The sequence below is a fragment of the Sturnira hondurensis genome, unplaced genomic scaffold, assembly GCF_014824575.4.
Source record: "Sturnira hondurensis isolate 20B ecotype Veracruz unplaced genomic scaffold, ASM1482457v3 Scaffold0021143, whole genome shotgun sequence".
Lineage (NCBI taxonomy): Eukaryota > Metazoa > Chordata > Mammalia > Chiroptera > Phyllostomidae > Sturnira > Sturnira hondurensis.
In genome coordinates, this window is record NW_028093774.1 from 7042821 (window position 1) to 7069980 (window position 27160).

At 59.8% G+C, this 27160-nt stretch overlaps 1 protein-coding gene across 6 annotated transcripts in view; it reads left to right on the forward strand.

Moving 5' to 3' along the window:
• Window positions 1-24261, forward strand: part of ITPK1 (inositol-tetrakisphosphate 1-kinase) — a 128365-nt gene extending 104104 nt beyond the window's left edge. For 5 of the 6 annotated variants that reach the window (XM_037031215.1, XM_037031218.1, XM_037031219.1 and 2 more), the window contains 6 exons: window positions 7401-7499; window positions 7900-7940; window positions 10150-10315; window positions 15011-15078; window positions 19645-19807; window positions 22117-24261. In XM_037031215.1, the coding sequence (XP_036887110.1) occupies window positions 7401-7499; window positions 7900-7940; window positions 10150-10315; window positions 15011-15078; window positions 19645-19807; window positions 22117-22475 (896 nt within the window). In that variant the 3' untranslated portion in view covers window positions 22476-24261. The remainder of the gene's footprint in view (window positions 1-7400; window positions 7500-7899; window positions 7941-10149; window positions 10316-15010; window positions 15079-19644; window positions 19808-22116) is intronic. The other variant, XM_037031216.1, reaches the window with a different exon arrangement.
• Window positions 24262-27160: the final 2899 nt, after the last annotated feature.

The following is a 27160-nucleotide window of genomic DNA, read 5'->3' on the forward strand; positions in this document are numbered from 1 at the left end:
TTCTCTCCCCGGCCCCCATTCAGTGACACAATGGACCTCCTCGCCCCTCCTGCATAGGGCTGTTTCCTGCCATACAACACGGGACCTTGGGAACCGGGAGGAGCCCAGGAAAGCAGGACCCCACCCAGCTCAGAGGGGCAGCATCTGGGGGCCTGGGGCCAGGAGAGGCGGGAGTCCCAGTGTTTGTTTCCTTCGTTGGCTGTGAAGATAGCAGACAAAGCCCCTGCTTCACGGGGCCCACAGTCTGCCTGAAAGGAGGGGACCCTGGTTGGTGCAGCAGCTCCGTGGGTTGGAATGGGTTGGATTTCCCACTTCCACCAATGCCCACTGGGCTGTCACCACCTCCGCAGAGCCCTCCCTGGCCTTTCCGGGACGCAGCGAGAAGACTGCCCTCCTACGCACACGCTCCCTAGTGCCAGGGCTGGGGCTGCTGCCACCCGTGTCCTGGCCCTCCTCCAGCACGCCCGGGGCCAGGCTGCTCCCCTTGGGTCCACTTCTGCCCCTGCTAGGAGCTGGGGACGGCAAAGCGCCCCTCGCCACAGCCCAGCTCATGGTGGCACTGGTCCCAGAGCTGCCCCTCACCTTGCCAGGACAGTGTGAGCAGGTGGCAGCACCAGGCCCTTGCCTGCGCCCCCAGAAGCGCTGGCTTCTTTACTTGGCATTTTGCAGATTCCGCAACACTTTTTTTCTTGTCCCTGATTCTTACTGTGACTCCAGCAAGCGGGCAGGACTGATGTAATACGACCCCGTTCTACTGGTCGGGAGCCCAGGACCTGAGAGGCTGCCTGGAGGGCCTGGGGAGCTGCTGGAAGTGCATGCCGGTCTCGGGCCCACGTCCAGGCCTTAGCTCGCTGTGTGCGGGGGGCCGGGGGCTGCGTGCCTCGGCACGCTCAGTTGGGAGGCTCGCTGGCGGCAGAGTGACCTCAGTGCTGAGTGGGATCATTCGCCATGTTGGCTGTCATCCTCCTTCGTGATACTGCCCCAGGGCTGTGGGGGGTGGGTGAGCACCCTCCGTGGCCGATGCCCGGCGAAGCCCTGACCTTTGGGACACATGGGGACACATCACGACACAGCGTGGCAAGAACCGTAGAAATGTCAGTTCCCATGGACCCAGAAGCCGGCTTCTGGGAGCCTGGTCTGTGGGCGTGGTTTGGCACCAGCACCAGACTCGGCCGAGAGGTGGTCATCGAGGTCCTGCCTGCGGGGGCGGGGGATGGGCACAGATGTAAATGTCGGACTCCGGGGGGAAATGGCACCCGTCAGGTGACTGGGACACGCAAAGTCGTGGGAAAATACTGGTGGCAGCACTCAGTCAAAACAGTTAAAAGACAAAGTTGCGTTGCCGTGGCTGCAGGGAAGATAAACAAGCTGCTCGTGCCCGGGAGGGTCCGAGGTGTGACTGGCCACGTGGTCGGTAGCCGTGGCTGCTGCTCCGTTTTGAAATGGAACACACCGTGGCCGGGGCAGGCCTCGGGGCAGGCCTCGGGGCGGGCCTCGGGGCGGGGGAGAGCGGACAGAGGGAGCTGTGTGGGCCGCGCGGCAGGCCGACCCAGGCCCTGCGTCTGTTCTGACGGGGCCCGCATTCCCGAGGAGCCGGCCTTGTGCTTTAGGCTGCTGCCCACCCCTTTGCCCCACAGGGTGGCCCCTGCCACGTGCCGGGCAGCATTCTGGGCACTGGGCTCGTGGTGGTGACTGAAACCACAAGGCCATGCCCCCGTGGAAGGGATGTTCTAGTGAGGTGGACAGCCCACAACATATTCAGTCCTCCTGAGGCACGTTCCAGGTGAGCTGATGTCGCCTGGCTGCCTGGGCCCCCGCCCTGGGCTGCCGTCCAGCTCCTCGCCCCTCAGCACAGCCCTGACTCATGGCCGTCATCCTCGCCTCTGTGACTCTGCCCGTCACAGAAGCCTCAGAGGATTCCAGCGCTCAGGGACCGTCCCTGCCCTGGGTCTGGTTTGCATCAGGTGCCGTCTGGGTGAGGAAGCTCAGCCTGTCCAAGAGAAGGGACCCGATGCAGAGCCTCGTCACAGCTGTCCCCAGGCCCAACACCACAGTGCCCACTGAGGCTTCCCTCACAGCTACGTGCATTGGCCCTGCCAATGAGGGGGAGGCTGGCAGCTGGACACGGACCATGGCCCCGACTCAATCTACCTGCTCTCCTGTGGGTGTCCCCAGGTGACTTTGCCCAGCTGCCACTGCTGGGTGCCTGTTGGGTACCAGGCCTCCCAGCAGCCCCTTGGGGAGGCCAGGCTCCCAGTTTATAGATGGGAGAGCAAGACCCAGCAGAGTTCCATCATTTCCAAAGCGTGTAGCCGGTGGGGAGCTGGCCCGGGGCCCAAAGTCAGGTGGCAACCTCACAGTACCACCTGCCCACGCGGCCACCCCCAGCTGTCCCTCTGGTAGTCCTGTTTGTCATCCGTCATTTGTCTTCTTGCTGGCCCTGTAGCAGCTGCCACCAGTTGGATGAGAGTGTGGCCACTGGCAGAGTATGCAGGGCAGTGTTGTGTGACTCGGGACACCTGAGGTCTCACCTGGGGCCTGCCAGTAACTTGCGTGTGGCCTTGAACTATTCTCCCCCAGACTCGTGGACCTGGGTGCACCACGTCCCATCTCCAAGGGCCTCCAGCTTCTCACTCTGACACCAGAGGCAAAGAAGGGAGAAGGGGGTGTTCAGTTTCCCAGGGGCTCTGTTTCAGCTCTTAACAGAACACAACCCCCATCTCACCCAAAAAAGCCCCTTTCCAACCCCCATCCAGACATACAGACGGTGAATAAACAAGCGACACAGCCTTTCTTAGGAGCCAGAAACGGCCTCCCGGGCTCCCAGCGCTGCCTGTGGAAGGGCCTTTGTTCGGTCTCTGGGGCCAGGAGCTGCTGGCAATGAGGCGAGTTTCCTGGGGTGGAGCTGGGGGAACCTCTGCTGCCACCAAGGCGCTGCAGGGCCTGGTTCCCTCATCGGCTCAGATGCATGGCCCACTCCCTCATGCTCCCGTGTCCTTGCTCAGTGAGGGGCTGCCCAATTGTGCCCACGCTTTCCCCGGTACCCCTTGTGCTTTGCGTTCGCTGCCGACCCTGCCTGGCAGTCCATCGTATCCGTCAGGAAATCAGTCTGGTTTGTTGTCCGGCCCCTGCGCCGGAAGGCAAACACCACAAGGGCAGGGGCGCCTGTGCTTGGTCGTGACCATGACTGTGTCTCCAGCTCCTAGGATCTTGTTGAGTCCCAGCACGCTTCTTCATTGGGTGGTTGCTAAAACCACAGTCGTCGTTTCTAATGGGTGGTGGTCTCACAGGCATGTCAGAGGGTTTTGGCTGCAAGTCCCCCGAAGGTGGCTCAAGCAGTGAACCCCTTCGTGGCTTGCTGGAGAGGGGGCAGGCCGAGCGAGGGCCATGGGTCCCTGCCTGTGGGCCCGGCACTGCCTTCGCCCAAGGCTGGGCGACTGAGCTTGGACCGAGGGCTCTTCCCGGCAGTGCGAGCGGGCGGTGGTCTCGGTCTCAGCCCCACCCCTGGAGCAGCAATGGGGTCCGCAGCCAGTGGTGCCTGCTGCTCGGGGGTGGTCAGCAAGCTCCACGTGTAGGACGGCAGAAGAAGACCGTGACAGTGTGCGTGTGCCCCTCTTCCTTGGCGCAGTTGGTCCTTTGCCACCTCTGCTGGGTCCTGTACCTCCCAGGCTGCCACCTCATAGATCAGAACCTAAAATTTTGGAAAGGTGAGGGTATCTGACCTAATGCTGGATGTGTCCCATTCATTGGCTACGTCTTGTCTGTGCACTTCATCTGGACCCCCGGCACTTCCAGGGGGCACTCCCCTGCCCTCCTCTGGCTTCACCCTGGATCTGGCCGGGTGGCGGGCGGGATTCTGCGGGTTTGCTGGTGGATTTAAGGAGGCACTTCGTGTGACATTCACTTAGCCCGGTGTCCCATGGAGCAGTTTTCTGTTTTTATTGATATAGTTCACTTACCATAAAATCCACCTTTTGAAAGTATACATATGATTCATGAGTTTTGAATATATTCGCAAAGTGGTACGGCCACTACCCACTATCTTACTGTGAACATTTTCATCACCCCCATAGGTGGCTGATCTATGAGGTGGCCGCCACGCTCTCTGGACTGCGTGGCGTTTAGTGAGCTTTAGAATGGCATGCGCGAGTCCTCCCAGCTGTGCTCTTCCTTTTCAGGGTTGTTTTGGCTGTCTGGGCCCACGGCATTTTCGGGTGAAGGATCACTTCCATTTTAGGGTCACCTTGTCAGTTCCTGCACAAAACTGGATTTTGACGCAGGTGGCATTGTGGGCATTTTGCCAGCTTAATAATCTTACATTTTCTATCCATGAACATAGCTTATCTGGTCGTTTGGGAATTTTCTTTAATTTCTTTCAACAGTTTGTTGGTTTCAAGTGTAAATCTTTGTTAAGTTTATTTTTCAGTATCTTTTGATACAACTGAAGTGTAATTATTTTCTTAATTTCCCATTTGGATTGTTCATTGCCAGGGTATAGAAATACAATGGCTTTTTTGAGTATTGGTCTTGTGCCCTGCAGTTTTGCTGAACTCATTCATTCACTCTAATCATTTTTGTTTTTTTGCGTGTGAATTCCCTGGGATTTTATTTACACACGAATGTGTTATCTGCTCCTTCTTTTCCAGCTTGGGTGCTTCTTATTTCCTTTTCTTGCCTAATTGCCCTGGCCACCGCCTCCAGTGCAGTGTTGAACACACCCGGAGTGGAGTCCTGGTCCTGCTCCTGACCTTGGGCAGAGAGTCAGTCCTGTCTTTCACCACAGGGAGGGAGTTTCTGTGGATTCTTGTTGGTGCCCTTCGATCAGACTGAGAATGTTCCCTTCAATTCATATTTTGTTGAATGTTTCTATCACGAGGGGCACGTTAGACTTTATCAAGTGCTTTTTCTGCATCTGTCGTTAGGATCTCGGGGTTTCTTCCCCTCTGTCCTCGTACAGAGGGTGCTCTTTCTGCTGGGGAGGCCGTGGTCAATGGCACGGACTCAGGAGCCAACTGCCCAGGTGTGAGCCGTGCAGCTGCAGCGCCCACTGTGTGAGGGACGCCGCCTCTCTGTGCCCCGTTGCCCTCCTGTGTGAAGTGGGGCGTCTGCTTCCTCATGGGGTTCCTGTGAGAGCACCCACGGGGCTTTGCAGACTGTGGGGCAGTGTCTGGCACACGGCAAGTGCAGGTGCGGCTCGCCAAGGTGTGGACCATTAGCAGTGAGGTTGTGTGAAAGTTCCGGTGGGCTGGGATGGGAGAGGTTGAGGAGGTCGTTGCAAGGCCAACATAAAAGCTGGGATGAGTCACCTGCTCTGGAAAGTCTTGTGGCGGGGAGCCTAGGAACTCTTCTGGGACTCTGCCTGTTGGCCCGAGGCCGGCTCTGAGTCTCCCCCTGAGAGGACGGGCGAGGCGGGGCACTGCCAGCCCAGGTGAGAGCCTGTGCTAAGCCTGCCCTGCAGCACCTTGCGTATTGGGGCCTGAGTCATGTCTGTCCGTTGGGGCTGGACTGCAGGGCGTGTGTCTGCAGCCCTGAGCCTTTGTATGCCTGCTCCCTCCCTCTGCAGTCATAGAAGGTCTGCTAGCCTATCCCCAGAGCCCACACCCCAGCTCAGATCAAGGCTAGGGGTGCAGAAATGGGCTGGTTTAGAGAATGGCCTCCAGCCAAGAGCCAGGGCGTATCCCCACCCTGATTTCCCCGATTTCCCTTTTTCTGGCCTGCCGTGGGAGCCTGGCCCTTCATCCTGGCTCCAGCGCTGACCTTCATGTGACCTTGGGCCTCTATTTCAGTGTGGGTGAACGCTCTGTGGGGGGCCTGGGGCGCCGTCTGCCAGGGCTTGGCCAGCTCTGGCTCCAGGCTACCCTCCTGGGGTCCCTCGGAAGCTCTGCAGCCCCAAAATTGGCCCACACTCTTGCCTAGTTGGAGTTTGGGCTTTGGGGGGTGAGGGGTTAAGGAGGGGCATTGAAACCCCTTTAACGTACGCTGTGCGATGCTTGGCCTCCGTCTTATGAGGTGTGCCAGGCTGGACCTCGGCCTGGGCTTGATCCACTGACCTCCTGGCCGGCCGAGTGGCTGAACGGCTGTGGGAGACGAGCCGTTCTGCTTGTTTACTTTGGTTCAGTTTCCAAGCTCGTGTGTGTGTGTGGGGTGCCCCCACCCCACTAATGCCGAGCTTTCTCGGACCCTGTGCCCAGAAGGACAGGGTGGTCCCACCTCCTGAGGTGGTCTGATCAGGGAGGGGCACTAGACGAGAAGCAGTAATAACAAACCAGTAATGTAACTGGACACTCAGTAGGCAGCGTCGGAATGCATTTGTTATGCCACGAATTTGCCCTCACTCAGGGCCTGGCACCGGCTGGAGGTGTCCGGTGAACAGGGCAGGCTCAGCTCCCAGATCTTTTCCAAAAACCACATGCCTAGAATCCACTGGGTGGGCGTCCAGCTCAGGAGGCCCAGGAGGCCCAGGTGATGAGGAGGAAGCCACGGAAGCAGGCAGCGCTGGGTGGGGGCTGGAGGAGGGTGGTGGGCGTGCTTGAAGGAGTTGGGAAGCGAGACAGAGCAGGCCTTGGCTGATTGGACGGGGCTGGAGCCCCGCTGGCCTTGCCAAGGGAAGGCGTGGCTGTGCAGCCACCGCTGGCGCGCCCTGCAATCTCCCAGCCTCGGTTTCCTCCTGGGGGTCGTTTTGCAGACTTCAGACGGGATGCGAGCAAAGCCACGGTGCAGTGCTGGACGGCGCCGAGGGCTCAGTGTGCAGGCTCAGTCCTGTGATCGCTGTTAAGCCGATACAGCGTGTGGCGGGCGGGGGAGTCTTTAAGGAGCCAGAAAAATGTTCTTAGTTTATTGAGTGAAAATTCGGGTTATGCAACAGTATTCACTTGTAAAGCTCTATGTGTAGTAATGTGCATGTGCCTCAATTAAGGCAAAGGAGGTGGTGGGAATGTGTGTGGCTTTTACTTTTCCTGGATCTCTGGTTGGACAATTATATGTTGGCTTTATAATTATAGAAATGTTATTAGGAGGCATAATTTTTTTAAAGATTATTCTTAGAGAGAGGAGAAGGAGGAAGGAAGAGAGGGAGAGAAACGTCAATGTGTGGTTGCCTCTCACACGCTCCCTACCGGCCTGAAACCCAGGCATGTGCCCTGACTTGGAATCAAACCGCCGACCCTTTGGTTCAAAGGCCAGCACTCAGTCCACTGAGCCACACCAGCCAGGGCAGATGGTGTAATTTTAAAATGCATTGATGTGTGTGTGTGTTCGTGTTCACACACACCTGTGGAGTTTGGGGTATCAGATCGGGAGAGCGAGGTTGAGGGGGGCCCTGGAGGGGTGGGTTGGCCCCAGGAACTGGGCCCTGGGCTGCTGGTGTCAGTGCGATGACTCGGTGTCTCCTCCGCCCGCAGACGACAGGATCTGCTCGCCGCCCTTCATGGAGCTGACGAGTCTGTGTGGGGACGACACCATGCGGCTCCTGGAGAAGAACGGCCTGGCCTTCCCCTTCAGTGCGTGCTGCCCGGGGCCCAGCTGGGCGGGCGGGCAGGCCGTGGGCCTTGTGGGGCTATTGTGGCCCCTGGCTTTAAACTTTTGGAGGGTGGATAAAGGACTTCTCTCCCAGGGAGGGCCTGGCCTTGGGTCTTTCCCTCCCGTCCTGCCCCTCCCCCCTCCCCCACACACACTGTGGAAATGGGTCCTCGGGCGGTGTGGACAGAAGGTACTCTTCGGCCCAGCTCAGCCTGAGTGCTGGTGCCCTCCCTGTCCAGCCCGCTTGTCTCCTGGCCCCACCTGCCCCTCCCCCGAGGGGCCCCTGGAAGTCCGAGTTTCCCATTGGACCCATCAGGTCGGGCTTTGTGGATGAGTGACCTCACTGATTGCTCTCCGCTTCTCTCTCCCCACCCACCACAGTTTGCAAGACCAGAGTGGCCCACGGCACCAACTCGCATGAGGTGAGTGGGAGATCTGAACACCTGACATGGCTGCTCCTGGCCCTGCTGCCCCCGCGTCCCGCTCCTTGTCCTGCTCCCGGAGGAGGAAAGGGCATCCTCCCTGCACCCTCTCGTCCATTCTTTATTCACCCAGGGCCATTCCCGACCCCACCTCAGGTGCCAGGGGATGGGTGCTGAAGTTGTGAGTCTGACCCCAGGTGGGAGACAGAATGCCCAAGGCAGACAGCACCAGCCGGCTGAGATGCAGGCGATACATGCAGAGGCCTTTGGGGGGCAAGAGGATCGAGGACTCCAATGGGTCTTCACTGCCCTCACCGTCCTCGGGAGCCACACCTGGGGCATACGTGGCCCTCAGCCCTCCATGGCCCCTTGCATGTGGTACCCACAAGGCCCAGGCTGGAGGCCTCCCCGGTTAGGCACAGGGGTGGGCGTGCTGGACAGCAGATGCTTGAGCCACAGAGCAGACCCTCTGGGAGAGTCTGGCCCTGGGAGCCCACCACGGAGCTGGTCCCCGAGACCTCTCCACTGACCACAGATGACCCCAGCAGTGTCCCTTGCCCCTGGCGTGCGTTTGTGGGGAAGTGTCTTTAAACAGACCCTGGCGTCATGCTGCGCTGCGTGCTGTGATGGGGGCTGCGAGGCCACAGGCATCTCTGCTCCTGGGAAGGAGTGTGGGGGCAGGGGCCATGGCCTGCTGCAGAGGTCAGCTGTCTCCAGAGTTTGGGAGCCCTCTCGGAGCCTTCCCCGCCCGGGATGCCTGGGCTCCGTGCCAGGCTCTGGGAGGGAGCAGGAAGGCTCAGAGCAGCCAGACTGTGTCCCCAGAGCCCACGCTGTCCTCGCAGGCACCAGCCCCTGCCTGCCAGCCCTTCGCCTGCCCTGTTCACCCAAGCAGCTCCTCTGTTTGTCTGGGGCGTCAGGATGGAAGGGTGGCCACGGTCCCAGTGTGATCGCACCGGCCCAATCAGCGCAGCCCATCAGGCCTGTGGGGAGGGAGGCACACTGCCACTCACATGGACCCGTGCCAGGCCCGGCCCTGTGCTCCGCCTACTCTCTGAGCGCCTGGCCCAGGCTTTTAACCAGGGCTCTGAGGGTGGCTGTGAAGTATCGGGGAGCGGCCGCGTGAGCTCAGCCCAGCCCTGCCCAAGAAGTGCTCGCTGCGTCTGCTGGGTCATTGCCGGAGGGGCCGTGGTGCTGGGTTGGGTCCTCAGGCACCGGGCCAGTGCCCTCAGGGGAGGCTGTTGCACCTCTCAGCCTCTCAATCTGGCTCCAACCCATACACGCACCCCCCTCCAACCCACAGTGTGCTGTTTTGGGGAGGCCTCCCTTAAGGTGGACAGCCTGAGTGTGGAGACTCCCAGGGCCTTGGCGCTGTGGGCCCCCTGTCTCCTGGGCAGTTCTTTGCCCGAGAGGGGCACCCCCTCCCGTGGGTCTCCACAGCCCGCCTGAGCAGGGTTGCCGGGGATGCCAAGTGGAGCAAGGAGGACCCCGGCTGCGAGCTGCTCAGCCTCTGAGGGTACCTAAATGCGAGGCTGGTGTGCTCACAGGGCTGTTCAGTTCAGCGCTTTGTTTTCAAGCCAAGTGCTCCACAGTGGAGTGTCCCCCCACTTGGTTTTAAACCACTGAGCCAAAGCCCAGAGCACCCCACCCGGAGCCTGTCCCATGGTGGCTGGTGCTGTCGGACAGGTGACAGGAGTGGAGCTAAACAAGATAAGCCCCTGCCTGCGTGACCCACGCCCAGCCCTCCTGCTGCCTCTGCTCCCGTCCAAAGTCCAGGGAGAGTCACTGTGGGCATGACAACACTGCCTTGGAGGTGCCTTGTGGGGACACCACCAGGTGGCTCACACAGTGGGGAGAACGGGGCCTGTGGTGGGTGCTCGGTGAGGGGCGGCCCTCACCACCTGCGGGCCCCGACCCCAGGCCTCCCGGCCCCGGTTCCACAGTCTCCTGTTTTCTGCCTCCCACCCCTGGGCCTTCGTGGAAGGTCCCTGAAGGGTGTCGTAAGGGTCACATGGCACAACACCGGGGGTCCTGTTCCCGGACTGCAGTGTGAGCAGCGGAGCTCTGCTGTGCGGCCAGCCCGGCCTGACACGGCGAGCCTGATGGAGCGGGGCTGCCATGGTCTCTCCGCACTTCCCGAGTCTTCCTGCCGCAGGGCGGAGGCGGCCCCGCAGCAGGGGACGGGTGTGCCAACAGAGCCTTGTCCCCCCAGATGGCCATTGTGTTCAACCAGGAGGGCCTGAGCGCCGTCCAGCCGCCCTGCGTGGTCCAGAATTTCATCAACCATAACGCTGTCCTGTACAAAGTGTTCGTGGTCGGCGAGTCCTACACGGTGGTCCAGAGGCCCTCACTCAAGAACTTCTCGGCGGGCATGTCAGGTAACCACCCCCCGCCCTGTCCAGCTGCCCTGGGCGCTAGCCCCTGCCCCCCGCGCTGTCTCTGGAAGGGGCAGCGATGATCTGAAGGTGAAGCGACTTGTGTCCCACAGGCTGAGAGACCTGAGTGCCCCTTGGAGGTCACGTGGCAGTGGCGCTGGCAGGATGCTGCCGCCGTTTGGGGCACCCGAGGGGTCTTCCAGGGAGGCTGGTGGCTCCACCAGCTTTTCTTTAGCGGCTCACCTGACACCCACGGACCCATGGCCATTTCCAAAATGGACACTAGGGTGAGGGTTTGCTCGTACTGGGGCTGCTTGAAAGAACGCCCCAGTGTTTCTGAAGGCATCGCCAAGGCAATTTCCGAAAACCTTTGGAATGGGGCGGCGTCTGGAACAGAGTGAGCCTAGCTTTCCCAGAGGCCCCTCGGAGGCATTTGCTGGCCCTGGCCTTGTTGCTCAGTGCCCAGGCTCTGCGAGGGGAGCCCGCTGCCACTCGGTGGGGCGTCCGGGCTGTGCTCTCCCCCACCCCACAGCAGACAGACAGGTTTCCCTAAAGTCCCTCTGCTGGGACTACCTGTCACAACCCCGTGGCTTCGGGCCACTTCCTTGATTGAAGCCCAGCAGTTTTTGTCCTCCTCTCAGCCATCCTTCCTGCAGACACACTCCAGGGCCCTAGACGGCTGTCGGGGTTCAGCGCCGCCCAGGCCTCATCCCACCCCAGCCCCCCCACCTCCCCACCCGCACTGGGACGGGCTGACCTGGAGCTGGGCCGACAGGTGTCTGCAAGTCCTTTTCTATGTGACTGCTTGGGAACAAGAGGCGTTCTTGTAAATTGTGGGCCACGGGGCGGCTGATATTTTTTCAAAGTTTCACTTTATTATTTTTCTTATTTTTAAAAAATATATACTTTAAGTCTTTGGAAAATGCATTGGGTTGAGAGCACTTATACCTTAGGTGGTTTCCTTTTTTAAACGAAATCACTCCATCTCTGAAAGAAATGTTCCACAGTTGCCTTCCTTTCCACACGAAAAGTGTCCCCTTTTCCTCCTGGTTGCACAGGGCTGGGCCAGTGACCAGCGGAGGGCAGGCTCTGTGTCGTCTGTCTCAGGGCGAGGGCGCCAGGTCAGCGTGTCCTGTGACCGCTTTCAAGTGGCCAGTTCACGATAAAATGCAGACTGGGCCAAATGAATGAGTAGGTAGACCCACCGAGCTGATGGAGAGACATTTCTTGTGCTGAGGCAAGCCAAGTACCTTCCACCTTGTCCGTCTTCCGTCCCCAAAGCCGACCCCGTGTCTTCGGGGCGTTGCCCGGGGAGCTGCCGCAGCTTCGTTCTTCTCCCAAGCGCACTGTCTTTCTGATGAGAAGCGCAACCTGATGGTGGCCCTTTGAGCTGGACCGGTTGGCGGGGGCCGGGGGCTCTGGGCCCTTCCCAGCCCTCACTCCCATTCTCTGGTCCTTTTTGCCCAGTTTGGGGGGCCCCCGGACCCACCGTGACGTCAGCTGCTGAGAGCAGTTGAGCAGGATTCTCCAGGACATGGGGTAGAGGGGACAGGTCCTTCCCTCCACAGCTGCCCTGCTCTTGGGCTTCTCAGGTGCACTTTGGTTTTGCCGTCCCTAATGTCTCTGGAGTCCAGTGTGCCTGCGGCCAGTGGCACCTTCCAGGCTGTGTCGGCTGCAGCTGAAGTCAGGCTCTCAGGCAGGGAGTGACGTCGGACGGTGCCAGCCACCAGGGACACCTCCCTTCTCTGCCTGTGGTTCAGTCACGGGGAGCCCCCTCCCTCTCTGCACCTCCTCTGCTCTCCCCCCCGTACAATGGGCTTGTTTCTTGTTCCTTCACTCTGTGGACACAGCGCCCTGGTGACCCTCCCCATCAGGGACCTTCCTCCCTTAGTCGGGGCAGGGGGCAGAGGTTGTAAAAGAACAGAGCTGCCTGACACGTACAGGGGTCAACGGGCTTTTTCTGCAAGAGGCCAGAGAGTGAGTATTTCCAGCTCCATCGTGGTTATCTGGTGCTGCCACTGAACTGTGAAAGCATTAGGGACACTATGTAAATGAATGGGCATGACTGTGTTCCAATAAAATTTTATTTATAAACACAGGTGGCAGGCCAGATGTGGCCTGCAGTTTGCTGGTCTCTCACCCAGAGCCTCTGAGGTTTGATAAATGCCATATTTCCGTGGGTGAACCTGCCGTGCACCCAGCCCTGGCGAGGGACCGGTCAGCCACACGTCCGGTCCTCGTGTACTTATATTTTAGTGGGAGAAACCGCACATCAGGAAAGAGATGAGAAAAGGACTCGTTGTGGCACCAGATGAAGAGGGTCCTGGGGCACCCCTGCATGAGGGCGGCTCCTTGGACGGGGCAGTCGGGCCTGGAGCTCTGAGGAGGTGACAAGGGCACGGGAACTGTAACAGGGCCTGCTCCACCATCTGCAGCTCTGTGGCAAGCCCCGACCCCTTTCCCCAGAGAGACATGAAGATTAAGCGAAGGGACCTGAAGAAAATGTGGCCGTAGCCCCTGGCCACACCATCGAGTGACTGGGTATTTGGAGATTAATCTTGTCATTCGTTCCTCTTATTTTGTAAACTGGGGACAAAAAACTGATCTTCCTCTCCTTGCTCCCCTTCCCCCACAGGGGGACGTGATGGCTCCTCACCAGGGCTGTGTGTCGGAACAGAGTGGGTGGGGCCCAGGGTGTCTGGCTAGCAGCCTGTGAAGGCCTGGCCAGGCCACCTTTAGAGGCACTGGGCATCCTTCCACTGCCCAAGGAAATGGCACTGAGGGTCACTCTGACCCCTTCCGACCTGTCTTGGCTTCCCAGTCTCCTTGGTTCGCAGCTCCCAGTGTCCCCACTCTCTCCGTCCCTGCTCTAGGCACACATGGGGAGAGCCTGGCCGAGGGCTGTTCTCCCTGCGCTGCGTGAGTAGCCCTCCAGCCAGGGCCCGGGCAGGGTCAGCCAGGAGAGGAACAGGCCCTCGAAACGGGCCACACTTTGGATTGATCTTCAAGTCACAAGGAGCCGTGGCGTGGTCTGTCAAGCTCATCAGGCACCAGATGGCCCTCCGAGCGCTCCCCCCTCCCTGCTGTGGCACGGCTGAGCCCCTGCGGTGCACCCCGTGGCTCCGGCCGGCTTTCCAGCCTCCCCGGGCTTGTGTCTGCCTGCTCTGGGTGGCCCTCCTAGCCCTTGGCCTGCTCTGCCATCCTGCCTACTGACCTTGGGCACCCATAGGGTGGGTGGGAGGTGCCCTAGCTGAGTGGGGCTGGGCCAGGCTGGGGTACAGGGCGAGGAGGCGGGCAGCACCTGCAGAAGGCCGACGGCTCAGCCTCTGGCCTGTGCGGCTTTTCCCGCCCAAAGCTCGCTCTCTTGGCGGTCAGTGCTTAGGAGCAGAGGTCGGGGAGCTGCTCGCCACACGTCCTGCAGGGTGTTTATTCTCCCCAGGCTCCTCCCCGGGACCGTCTCTTGTGCCCTCGGTCTGGACTGGCTCTGGTCGGAGCGGCGGGAGGACTGCTGGGCACGCTGGGGCGGCCAGGGGCCTGTGTACCTCGCTAGCGGGAAGGACGCCAGGTACATCCAGCGCCTGCCTGCTCGGCCTCTGCCACGATCTCTTCCTCGTGTGTGACCGTCAAGTCGCCGTGGTATGGGAGCCCATAGGAGCTGGTGGCAGCCAGAGAAGGTGCCCTTCAGCCTGGGCCCTGGTACACGATGCTGCTTGGCCTTCCGTCCTGCATTCAGGGCCTGGATCCCAGGGATAAGCCAGGTGTCCTGGGGCACAGGGGCCAGATGGCAGCTTGTGGCCCTTGCCATGCTTGGAGGTTCACAGCGTGGTGACAGGCAGCCTTTTCCGGAACCGGCCTGGGGCTCGTGGTTGTGCGGTTCTAGCATTCCTATGCCACTCTTCCAGGTGCTTGAGAACATGCTTCTGACGGGCTGGCCAGCCTCCCCTTCCTCTCTGAGGGGAAAATAGATAACCAGCCTCGACACGCTCGTTGTCCCGGGGATCAGCCTGCCTGTCTCGGTGCTCCCGTGGAACTGACGGACGGGGATAAGGCGGGCATTGCCAGGGGCTGTGCCAGCTTCCAAAGCCAAACAGGGTGCCTTCTTGGATGTTTCCTGCAGAAGTCCACATTCTGAGTTCCCATTTTCTCCTAAATAGTTGGGAAACAGCAGAACTCTTTGTGTTTGGAACGTTCCCATGCTGATGGCAGCCTGGCTGTTTCTCAGGTGCCACCCGGAAAAGGAGCTCCTTGGGCAGACCCTGGCAGGGGCCGGGGGGGCCAGGCGAAGCGGTGTTCCCCGGCGTCTTCATCCGGGCCTTCAGTATTCACACATGCAGCGTTTCCTGCTCACAGAGCCACACGCTCTGGCCCCCTTCCCGATGCCGTGTCTAGAAGACACAGGCCTTGGGTGTTGGGGAAAACCAGATCTGACCAGTACAGTGGTAGCCTTGGTGGGCTTTAATGCGCTAGTCATTTTGTGGGAAGAAATTTTGAGACAGGAGCCCCGAATGGGCGTGTGCCTGTCCGTTGGGGGTGCCTGGCTCTCTGGAGCCCCAGGTAGCTGCTGCTGGACACTCGGACTGAAGGCCCTTGCGGCCACTGTCACTGGTGGCTGGGGTGGTGCTGCCCCCTGGTGTCGGGCAGTGGAGTCGCGGTCCCTTTCAGCTACTCACCGGCTTCTCCCTGCGTTTGCCTTTTCAGACCGTGAGTCCATCTTCTTCAACAGCCATAACGTGTCCAAGCCGGAGTCATCATCGGTCCTGACCGAGGTATGCCCCTCCTCCTGTGGTGGCCTGCTGTGAGCCTGCTGTGGGCATGCTCTTGGCTGTGGGTCCCAGGGCGGGGCTCTCCAGTGGAGCTGGGTGGTTGGGACCCAAGGAGGTTGCGAAGGCCCTTCTTGCCTGCTTCCGGCCTTCGTACCATTGACTTTCATGCTGTGCCTGCACACCAGGGTTACTACAGGTTGGAGATTTTCTAATTCTTCTCCCTGTGTGAGGGAATCCCTCCAGTCAGGAGGCATTTGGTGGAAGGGGCGGGAGGCACTGCCATCTCCTTTTACTTGTCCATGGGAGTCCGTGAGTGTGAGGAGCCTGCTGTTACTTTGTGGGTGCTGGGCTGGCTCCCGGCAGTGGTGAGCTTGGGGCTGCTGGTCAGAGGATGTTGCTGTGTGTCTAGCTCCCTCTCGGATGCCCTGTGTCATTGCAGGCAGGGCCACTCCACTTTCCCAAGGGTGGAGGCTGAGCCCAGCGAGGCTGGACGGCCTCACCAAGCTCACAGGGCTGTTGACCACAGACAGAGCTGGACTGGACCCGGATTGGTCCGATTCCGAAGCTGAGCCTTCCAGTTTAGGACTTTTTATCTTACTGGAGACTGTGAAGCAGACATTTAAAAGTTGCCACAGGGCCACTCTCTGCCAGGTCTCCTCCCCTGAGTCCCAGCCATCTGGCTGTTCTGGGAGGATTTGCCAGTGTGCCCTTTGCTGCCCTGGGCTGGCCCACCAGGGAGGTCCAGTGTAGACTGGACCTTGCCCTCCCGTTCCATGTCGGCCTGAGATCGCCTTGCACCTCTGGCCCAGGCCACTGGTCCCTTTCCCATGTGTTTGCACTTCCTTTGAGGAGCCAGCTGTGTGCCGAGGGTTTGACAGAGCCTGTGCTCCTGTGGGCAGGGACCTGCGGGGAGCACGAGCGTCCTTCGAGGTGGTGACAGACATTTCTCAGGAGTGAGTTTCCCAGTCAGGGAAGCCTGGGGGAGAAGCAGGTGTGGCCCTCTGTGCCTGGATGTGCGCATTACAGGATGTTAGTAGTCCGTGCAAGAAGGAGGTGTTTTTTTAAAAGGGTTTTCTCCTAAGAAAAAAGCTTCCTAAGCTCAGACACTTTAGGTGAGCCCAGTTCCACAGGGCTCTTCCCTGAGAGGCTGGCCAACATCACTTGGCCAGGGCAGAGGGCAGTCAGCGTTCCCCAGACCTTGCAAGAGGCTAGGGCGGTTACCTGAGGCCAGAGGGTCTCTGTGAGGGCCACAAGCAGAGTGACCCGCCCAAATGCCCTTGAATAGTCACCTGTCTCCCACTCAGCCTGTCTCTTCACCTGTAAAACGGGAGTCAGCCTGGAGGTGTTCCAGGGCCTGTCTGTCGCTGTCTCCCCGACCCCAACTCATGGCTGCTGTTCAGGAACCCCCAGGACTAAGAAGGGAAGTGCAGCTGGCTGTCCCCTTTCCATTGAGGACGTAAGTCTCTCTGGCACCCCTGCAGGATGGCCGGGCACAGGGAGCTCCATTCCCAACACGCACCTTATCCTCTTGCCCCTGGGGTTGGGGGCCCTCCATTCCTTCTCTGTCTCCTGCAGGGAGCCCTGCCCTGGCCTGGAAGCTTCCCCTGTCCCGCATCCACAGCTGGGTCCCCCCTGTGGACCCAGCTCCCACACCCAGCTTGCAGGCCCCAAACACCGCTGCCGGGTGTTGGCTAAGAGTGTGGGTGCTGGGGACCAGCCCCAGCTCCACTGCGCCGAGGCCCTGTGTTCTCTCTGAGCCTCGGCGCCTCCATCCTGCCCCGCAGGCTGGCTGTGGGCCCAGGGAGCTCCCGGCACAGTGCCAGGTGTGCAGCGCAGCTGGGACGGGTGAGCCACCTGATGCTGCTCACTCAGCCTTCACAGCCCTGTTTTCCAGAACATCTATCTCCTTGCTGATTCTGCCCACAGGCAGGATTTCCACGCCATTGTCTTGCCCTAGGTGGATTTGATTTCAGATAAACGAAGGGCTTCCCAAGGATTTCTGAGATTCCTTAGCCAAGCCGAGAAAGTGCTTCTATAAACAGTGTGTCACGAGACTTCATACTGATGCCGCAGCCGGAGCCCCGTTGCTGCCGGGCCTGGGCTGTGAGCCTTAGACATCAGCCTCCCGGACTCTCCCCATGGCCCCACGGCCCCACGGCCCCAGGGCCCCACGGCCCCACAGCGTGTAGGTTTCTGTGTCACCCCACTTACTGGGGTGGGAAAATGAGACCCAGGAGGGTTTTTGACAGCTCAGAGCCCGCAGCGGGGAGGACCAGTGGCCAAGCTGCTGCGTGGCCCGACCCTCTGGCCCCTCACTGGTGAGAGGGACCGGGAGGTGGGCAGGTGCTGAGTGATGGGCACCTGTCACAGCCCCAGAGAGTGTTTCCCTACAACATGCCGAGACAGCAGGGTCAGGACACAGAGTCCACCTTTGTGCGGAGCCAGTGGGGGGGGGGGGTACACTTAAGCACAGCCGCTGCCTGAGTGTGGAGTCCCTGCTCGGCACAGCTTGGCAGTTCCCCGTTTGCCACTGTGACGTCCTGTGCTGGGATAAGGACCCTTTGTCCTTGGTGCCCAGGCCTCTGTCCCCAGCCCTCCTGACCCAGCCTCCCCTTTTTCTCAAGATTTTGTTTATTTCTTTTTATAGAGAGGGGAAGGGAGGGAGGAAGAGGGAGAGAAACATGATGTGTGAGCGAAACATCATCAGTTGCTTCTCGTATGTCCCCAACGGGGGACCTGGCTTGACACCCAGGCGTGTGCCCTGACCAGGAATTGAACCGGCGACCTTCGATTTGCAGGATGACACCCAGTCCACAGAGCCACACCAGCCAGGGCCAGCCTCACTTTTTTTAAAGCGGACAAGTTGGTGGCATTAGGTACATTTGCCGTGTTGTGCAGTCACTCCCTCTATCTAGTCCCCGGACATTTTGGCCACTTTGATGGGAGCCTGTCCCCATTTAGCAGCCCCCCGCCCCTCCCTATTGCCCCTGGCAACCACCACCATCTCTGTGCCTCTGTGGATTCACCTCCTTGGACCCGTCACGTTGAGGGAGTCATGCGATGGCGTGTGCTGTTGTGTCCGGCATTTTCACTCAGCCTTGCATTTCCGAGGCTCATCCACACCGCGACAGCTCGTGACACTCCTCTGTGTGGGTGACACTGTCTGCTCCTCTGTCCCTCTCGACGGGCACTCCGTTGGTTCCCGCCCTTTGTCTCTGTGCAGAGCATCACTGTGCAGAATGCCCCCGTGAGCACCGGCGCACCAACACCTGCCTTCTTTCCGTCCTTTTGGGCTCTCGCCCAGGAGTGGGGCTGCTGGGTCACATGGTGACTCTGTGTTTAATGTCTGACCCAGCCTCACTTTTGTTTCTGAGAGGTCCGTGCCCCTCCTTCCCCTTTGGCCCCCGAGCCCACAGTCCTCTGGAGCCCAGCATTCTTTGAGCAGCCCCTGTGAGCCCTGTTCTGGCCGACTGGGAGGCAACATGGAGCTGTCCCTGCCGAAGAGTTCGGGTGGAGCACCTCCTCCCGGCCAGACACACACCGTCCCACCACATCAGGGGCTTCCAGGTTGCTCCCGATGGTCTGGAGTGGGAGCCGCATTGGGCCCGTTGATGAACAGATGGGGGCCCTGAGCGGCCCAGCCCTTTCCCTAAGACCGAAGCACAGGAAGTTCCTGTCGAGCTTGGACCCAAGTCCCCGCCTGCACCTGCTTGGAGGCCCTGGTTTCGGGGGCATGCTGAGCCCAGGAAGACTCGTGTGCCTGCCCCCGGCCAGCTGTAACTGGGGCAGAAAGGGAGCAGTGGTGGTGCTGGGACAGGGGACAGCCCACTGGCCCCGTGGAAGCTTTGCTGGAAGTGAACTTGGACCCAGGCGCCTGGTGGGAGCAGCGCAGTAGCCCCTTTTGGGGGAGTCCATTCAGATGGGATGCGAGTTAGTGTGCAAACACTGAATTTAGTGGCTATTGTGAAGGGGAGATTGGCGAGCCCCGCCCAGGACTGGGCTGGTCCACAGAGCCCTGCGCCATCCTGTCCGAGGCGCCAACAAAGTTCCCCCTTCCCCCCCTCTGCCCTCACTCCCAGCCACTCCCAGCTCTCCCACGGGTTCTGGCCTCTGTGCCGAGCCTGATGCCTTTCTCCTTCCCCCAAACCCTCCCCACCACAGAGGTCCTGTTCATGCTGTCCGCTCCCTAAAGGCTTCCTGCGTCCACAGCAGACTGTCTCCTTCCTGCTCAGATGGTTGGGTTTTAGAGGCTGACAAACCTGCGCAAAACCCAGCCCCGGACGCTCGTGCTGTGTGGTCCTGGCCCTTTCTGAGTGTCAGCTTCCCAGCGTGTGAGGTGCTGGTGAGGAAGGACACCCCCTCCTCAGTTGTTACAAGGACTGGACAGATAACGGGCCCCAGGCGCCTAGGGCCTGCCCAGTCGGCAGGACCTCAGAAGTGGCTGTGCTGGCACTGCCGGGGCGGGGGGGGGGGCCCATCCTGCCCCTCAGCTGAGGTCTGTGCGATGTGACGTGACCCCCCCACCCGGGGCCTGACTCGTGTGTGTGTGTGTGTGTGCTGTGTCTGCAGCTGGACAAGATCGAGGGCGTGTTCGAGCGGCCAAGCGACGAGGTCATCCGGGAGCTCTCCCGAGCCCTGCGGCAGGCGCTGGGCGTGTCGCTGTTTGGGATCGACATCATCATCAACAACCAGACGGGGCAGCACGCTGTCATCGACATCAACGCCTTCCCAGGTGAGTGGCAGGGGCTGGTGTCCCCGGCAGTCTTTTGTGCCTTGAGGGCGGGGGGCCAGGGGGCGAGTGCAGCCCCCAGTGAGCCCCAGCCCTACCTGCTGATGGGGCTGCAGAGTCAGGCGTGTATACCCAGCCAGGGAGCGCGCGTAGTGGGCCTGCACAAACGCACATTCTCACGCTCCTCTCCTGTGTGTCAGCGTTAAACCCTACGGGCGTAGTCTCAGCTGATGCCATAGGCCCGTGTGGACTTGGAGAGCTGAAAGGTTCCATGTGGGGCACTGAGCCTCCAGAGAGTGCTCCCTGCAGCCAGGGTGCGTGCCCTGCTGGCTGCAGGAGCCCTGGGGGCTGTGGGGGACACACAGAGGCTGGGCCCTCATAGCCTCTGAGTGCCTGTCAGGTCTTACCTCTCCAGGCTGACCCTGAGAGCTTTACCACAGCGCCTTGTTTACCGATAGGGACGTGGAGGCCAGGGGCTGAGCGACTTGTCCAAAGTCACCTGGCAACCAAGTCACCCTGCAGAGTCACCCTGCACTCCTGACCACAAGGGTCCCTGCCTCTTGGCTCCTGGAGGGCTGTCTCCTGCGTTCCCATCTGGCAGGGACAGGGGGTGGCGTTTGCACAGCCCGGCCCCGAGCTGGGGCTCTGCGGTGCTGGTTCACCTCAGCTGGAGAGCTGTGGGGCCTTCCCAGCCTCCTGTCCACCCTCAGGCCCCTGTCCCCCACCAGGAAGTGCACAGTCTCACCCTGGGCTTCCAGGCCTCACTCATCTGGGGACAGCTGAGAGGTTGCTGAGGGTACAGCTTCTGTTGTCTGCCGTTGGCTCAGCGTGGCTCCAGCTCACCTCCCCTGCTTGTGTTTCTTCCCTGGAAACCCAGCAGCGCGCCTGCCGGTGGCCCCCAAGGGGCCCGGGTCCGCCCTGCCCTTCTCCCCAAGCCCCAGGCCTGGGGTGGATGCCCAGCACCACGTGGTACTCAAGGCACATGGCAACCAAAGGGCCTGGCTCAGATCCTGGCTCTGCCACTTAGGGGCACTGTGTCCTCCTCTGTAAAGCAGGGTGACCCTGGGCCCTGGGTGGCGCTTTGAACCAAGATGAACACCGGACCAGCACGTCCTCACCAGCCTCACCAGCCTCACCAGCCTCACCCTCATAGTGGACTGTCGCAAGTCCACCTCTCTGTGGTGCTTTCCTCCTTTGGGGCTGGTCACTTACCTCTCCAAATTATGAAGGTTAAGCATAGCACCTTCTGCCCATGGAGGCACTGGGTGGGCCAGCTTCTCACCCACTTTTCTCTCTCCTGGGTCCCCTCCGCTGCCCCCTCACAGCTGCAGGCTCCCTGCAAACCTCAGCAGCTGTCTGCTGAGCACCCCACTCTCTCGGCACTGGGCTGCCTCTTCTGCAGAAGTTCATGCACCCTGCCCGTTCCCTCACTTGCGCGCTCACTGTGGTGGTGGGCTGGCAGTCGTGTGGGGCGGGGTATGGGCTGTGCCTAGGGCTCCTCCAAGCAGGCACATTGGGCTTCAGGGACGTGCCTCCCATCCTGACCCTTGTTCTTGCAGCCGTGTGCCTGGTTCTTACCCTGCCAAATGGGCTCAGGAAGGTGGGGGCACTCACCCTGTGTCGTATGTCTTGCAAAGCAGTTTCTGGGAGTCAGCAAAATCCTCACCCCAGATTCTCGTTCTGCTCCGGGGTGACTCACATGCTGACATGTGCATTCGATCTGCGTGGGGATGGCAGACCCCAGTGGTTTCTGTTCAGGAGACCGGGACCCCACAATGTTAGGTGCCAGTTGGGGTGCTCAGTCTTTGCCCCTGGGCCTGGAGGCTCAGAGCTCACGGCACATGCAGTAGCCCATATGTACTTGTCGGGTGAGGACTCATTCCTGGGAGCAGCAGCCGTGGGCTGGGCACTGCCCTCCTGGCAGCTGTGCCCACGGGAGCTTCCCCAGGAGTTCTCAGCCGACACGTGAGGGAGCTGAGGGCGGGCCGCATGGTAGGAAGGGGTGTTTACAGTTCAGAGCGCTGTGGGGCATGGGCCTCCGGTTTGCCACCTCCAGCCGCTCCATGTGACTGCAGAAGCTGTGCCCAGAAAGGTGTCTTCTCATTGGCTCCAGTTCTGCTGTGTCTCACACTCTGGGGCAGCGAATTCAAGGACCAGCCCTCTGGGGCCATGCACACCTAGCTCTGAGTCAGGCTGTGCAACTCCAGTTGCCACCCCCCTCCCCACCGACCTGCTGCGCCCTCTCTCTGGCCACGCCTGCAGCCTGTCCCCTATTCCCCGGGGCTGAGCACTCTCTTTCTCTCCACCCCCAGGCTACGAGGGCGTGAGCGAGTTCTTCACAGACCTCCTGAACCACATCGCCACCGTCCTGCAGGGCCAGAGTGCAGCCACCGCAGCCGCGGGGGACGCGGCCCCACTGAGGCACAGCAGGCTCCTGGCGGAGCAAGCAGACAGCCTGGCGGGCGAGCGGACATGCAGCGCCGGCCCCGGCTGCAGCAGCAGCGTGGTGGGCCAGGACCCGCCCTGGACGGCAGGGGCCGATGCGGACGGCGTGGGTGCGGGCAGTGCCGCCAAGCTGTCGCACCAGAGACTTGGCTGCACTGCTGCCGTGTCGCCTAGCTTCCAGCAGCATTGTGTGGCCTCCCTGGCCACCAAGGCCTCCTCCCAGTAGCTGCGGAGCCCAGGACCCAGAGGGCGGCGTGGGCCACAGCACAGCCACTGGTGACATCTGACTAAGAATTCCCAATGGTCTGATTTTTTTTTTAATTTTTAAGCTGATTTTCTGATGTCATTATCTGAATGAAGAATTGGGGGGCGATGGAAGAGAACCCCAGTCAGTGGTCCAGCCTTGGGGAGAAGGGGCCTCCTGCCCCATTCCTGCTGTGCAGATCTCTCACTGAGTTTACACACGCTTGTGTTTTCAACACCAGGTCTGAGTGTGAGGAGGGGCGTGTGTGCGTGTGGTTGCAGTGCGTGTGTGGGTGTGTGCACACACCCGTGTCCTGGTCTTGGCGGCTGCTGCAGATCAGGCCCTGGGCCGGGGGGCCGCCATTGGGTAGGCTGCTGGCACTGCACAGAGCAAGTGGGCGGTTCCCCTTTTCTGCCCCAGGCCCACCGGCCTGTCTGCCCCTGTGGGGGCGCCTCCTGTTGGCCACCTTCCCAGCCTTGGGAAGAGCGGGGACAGAGGCTCCACTGGGTGTGCAGCTGCTCTTCCCAGGAGCAGGAGCCCAGGCTGGAGAGGTCGTGGCCTCTTTTTCCTTGGGGGCCCCATGCAGGGGGTCTGGGCTGCTGCCACCTGGTCCCTCCCAGGAAGGGAAGGGGAAGGGAGCATCCCCAGGATGCCAAGGCCCTGGGTTCACTGCCTCACTCCACGTGTAGCCCAGCTCCCTGGCATCCACACAGCCCCTCGCCACGCATCCCACGTAGCCCTGAGAGAGGGCCTCCTCCCGTGACCAAGCACCGCAGCTCATCGGCACCCAGAGAGGGCTGCCCGGCTTGGGGCCCCCGGGCTGATCCCGCCCGTGCCAAGGGTTTGTGCCATGACTGGGCAAGTCTTTCCGAGAGTCGCCGAGCCTTCATGTCCTCTGTTGAGACCAGAGCTCTGAAGGGCGGGCCTGATGCCCCCGCCCCCGCAATGCAGCCTGCTTTCCCCAGAAGCCAGCCAGGATGAGCCTCCCCTTGACATCCAGGTGACTGGGGCCCACTTTCCAGGCAGGAGGCGGCCGCCGTTCTTGTCAGTCCTGCTCACACCCGCCTGTTTCACCCTTGCCCATGGGTCCGATGTCCCTTCCTGTACTCACTACAAGCCCCAAGCACTGAGCCAGCCAGGGGTGAAGGAGCGGCAGCCCCCAGGGTGAGAAAACAGTGTGCCCCTCCCCACTTAGAGTCCCCTCAGCCTCTGGTGGCAGAGACAACACCAGCTGGCTGTGGTAATAACTGTGGTCCAGGCAGGCCGGAGGCCCTTCCTCAAAAGGGCCAGTGCGGGCCCTGCCGTCCTAGGACAGTGTGAGCACTGGGGGCCCGTGTCTAGGGCCCCTGAGCACGCCCTGGTGTCTTAGATACCGGTGGACTTCGAGACAGGGAAAGGCCTCTGGGCTCTGCTCCGTGGTCTGGGGAGGCTCTGGTGCCAGATACCTGGAGCCAGACATTTGGGCCAGGCTCTGCGGGGATGGGGCAGCTGGATTTGGGCTTGAGGTGGGGGGTGGGTGCCATCGGAACCGCCTGGCCAACCCAGACCCTGAGGGACCGCTTTTTACACGACTCAAGTGTGGAACCCCAATTATAATGTCTGTACGTCACTTTTCCTCGGTGGACCCCGAGCCCCGGGGAAGCAGGAAAGCGTGACCGGCCTCTTGCACTGCTTGTCTCCAAAATAAACTACTGAAATCAAACTGCACTTCACCTGTGTTTACACAGTGTTTCTAAAAGTTTGTCATTCTCCCGGTCTTCTAATAAAATGGCTTTGCCTTTTCGAGTAAAATACTAATCCCAGATTGCCTCAAGCGGGTGGGGAATGTGGCGGGACCCCTGGCTGTCTCATGTTCCTGTACAATCTGGGTCACCTCTGGTGTTACTCATGTTAACGTCCAGGCCCCAGATAGCAAGTCACCTTTCCCTTGACGTGGCTTCAACTGGAACATGGTGATCGACTTTTCCGAGAGTGCATATCAAGGGGGCGGTTCAGCTTTGTAAAGGCCGGGGAGCTGCCAGGTGTGTGCAGGCCGCCCCTGCCCCGTGCAGCAAACAGTGGTCGTCTCTGAAAGGATTTGGGGACTGTAGTGCAGGGGAGGGACTGAGCCGTGGTGACAACCACTCGCCCACCCCCGTGCCACCCAGGTGCACACTAGCACAATCCAGAGTGGCTTCCCCTTCGGCCTCATCATCACTGGCCTCTACCAGTTGGTGAGCACATTGGCATCTGGCCCTGCAGCATCTGGTGGTGATTGGCAGGGCCGCACTTTGTCTGGGGCCTTGGGTAGGCCTTCAGAGGGTCATGTGCCAGGTCCCTGACCCAGGTCGCCTGGAGCAGAGGCCGTGGGCCAAGTTCTGCTTGCAGATGAAACGCAGTGATGTGGTTCCATGACAGCCCCACTGGCTGCCAGCGCTGGCCGGCCGGCCACACCTGCAGAGGGGGCGGTCCTTGCCGTTGGTGTCATGGGGCATCCAGGTTTGCGGCACGGCGCAGGGTGGGCTGCTCAAGGCTGACCCTGTGCAAGTCCCTGAGGAGTCAGCAGGGGCCCCTTGCCTTGGGCCTTCCTGCATCTTTGATTCTGTTGCTGAAGGAGAGAACCTTGAAAAAGGTCCTCTTTGCCCAGAGGACCAGGATCTGTGGAAGGTGGGAGAACCCTGGCAGCAAGCTGTAGTTTTCAAGCCACCTGAGAAAAGCAGCTATTACCTGTCCTTGTCCCAGCCAGGGAGCCCAGCTGTCAGCTCTGGCACACACCCCGGCCACTGCCCCAAGAGCCACTGCATGGCTTCATTCGTGTCCCTGGGGTTTGCATCTGCTCTCTCCTCTGTCCCCTAGCAACTGACCCTTGGCCGGGTGAGATCCCTGCTTGGGTCATGGCTCAAGGGCTCAGAGCTGCAGAGGCCTTGGGCTGAGAGCGGACTGTCCTACAGGAGCCCTGCCCCCTGCACCTTGGCACCACCGGGCAGAGAAGGGCATCATCCGTCCTTGACAAAAGATCTGGGCTTCTCCCTCCTTGGTCACGTGGCCACACCCTGCATCTGACTTTAAGATGGTGGGGCCTTCAGGCAGTCCTCACGTGGGTCCTCCCCTCCATGACCACGGGCCCTGCCTGTGCCCCTTCTCTGCACAGCATCTCCATTAAGATCCTGGAACGCCCCCGAACACGCATGCATGTGAGCACATGCTGTTCACACAAGAGCTGACTCTCGGAACAACCTGAGCCCTCATCCTGACCACTGGGCCCCGCCAGACCACCAGGGCTTTTTCCAGGAATGGTGGCATTTTCGCTCTACCTCCAGAGTTGTCCGTGACCTACCTGGTGGCTTAGAGGGACTGTCCCTTTGCCACAGCCTGACCTCTTCCAGGGGTCAAGCCCCCCAGAGCCTGCTTGCTCTCAGAAGGCTGCGCGCGTGGTGGTTTCCCTCCACTTCGGCAGTTGTGGTTTCCGTGCGGACGCCTGTGCGTCGTGGCACGCTGCTTGCTGCCGCCCCACTCACAAGCAGCACTGACCAGTCTGTGTACACGCATGTACATGTTTAAATGAATAACTACATATGAAAGCACCACTTCTGCCAAGCCAAGAGCCTTTGACCACTGGCTCTTTTTAAATTTAATCTGACTGTATTTTTGTCCATTACCATTTAGTTCCCTTCTACCCTCCTCTGCCCAGCAGTCACTGCACTGCTGTCCATGTCCACGAGTCCTTTTTCTTTCTTTGCTCAATCCGTCCACCCCTAACCTCCCTCCCACAATAGCCATCATCTCTCCTCCATCTGTGAGTCTGTCTCTGTTTTGCTTGTTCAGTTTGTTCATTAGATTCCACATATGAGTGGAATTGTGGTATTTCTTTCTCAGACTGGCTTACTTAGCATAATGTTCTCCAGGTCCATCCATGCTGTTGCAAAGGGTAAGATTTTCCTCTTTTTAATGGCTGAGTAGAATTCCAGTATGTAAATATACCATAGTTGTTGTTTTTTTTAATCCACTCACCTACTGATGGACACTTGGGCTGCTTCCATATCTTGGCAATTGTAACACTGCAATGAACATAGGGGTGATTATGTTCTTTTGAATTAGTGTTTTGGGTTCCTTTGGATATATTCCCAGAAGTGGGATCCCTGGGTCAGAAGGCAGAGCCGTTTTTAATTTTTTGAGGTATCTCCACACGGCTTTCCACAGTGGCCGCACCAGGCTGCATTCCCACCAACAGTGCAAAAGGGTCCCCCTTTCTCCACATCTTCGCCAGCACTTGGTGTTTGTTGGTTTACTCACGATGGCCATTCTGACAGGTGTGAGATGGTATCTCACTGTGGTTTTAACTTGTATTTCTCTTATGATCAGTGATGTCGAGCATCTTTTCGTATGTCTATTGGCCATCTGTATGTCCTCTTTGGAGAAGTATCTGTTCAGGTCCTTTGCCCATTTTTTAATTGTGTTGTTTGTTTTGATGGTATTGAGTTTTGTAAGGACTTTATAAATTTTGGATACTAACCCCTCATCAGATGTATCGGCGAATATGTTCTCCCATTCTGTGGGCTGTCTTTTTATTTTGTTGATGTTTTCCTTTGCTGTGCAAAAGCTCGTTAGTTTGATGTAGTCCCATTTGTTAATTTTTTTCTTTCGGTTTCCCTTGTCTGGGGAGGTACCTCTGATAAAAATTTCTGTGA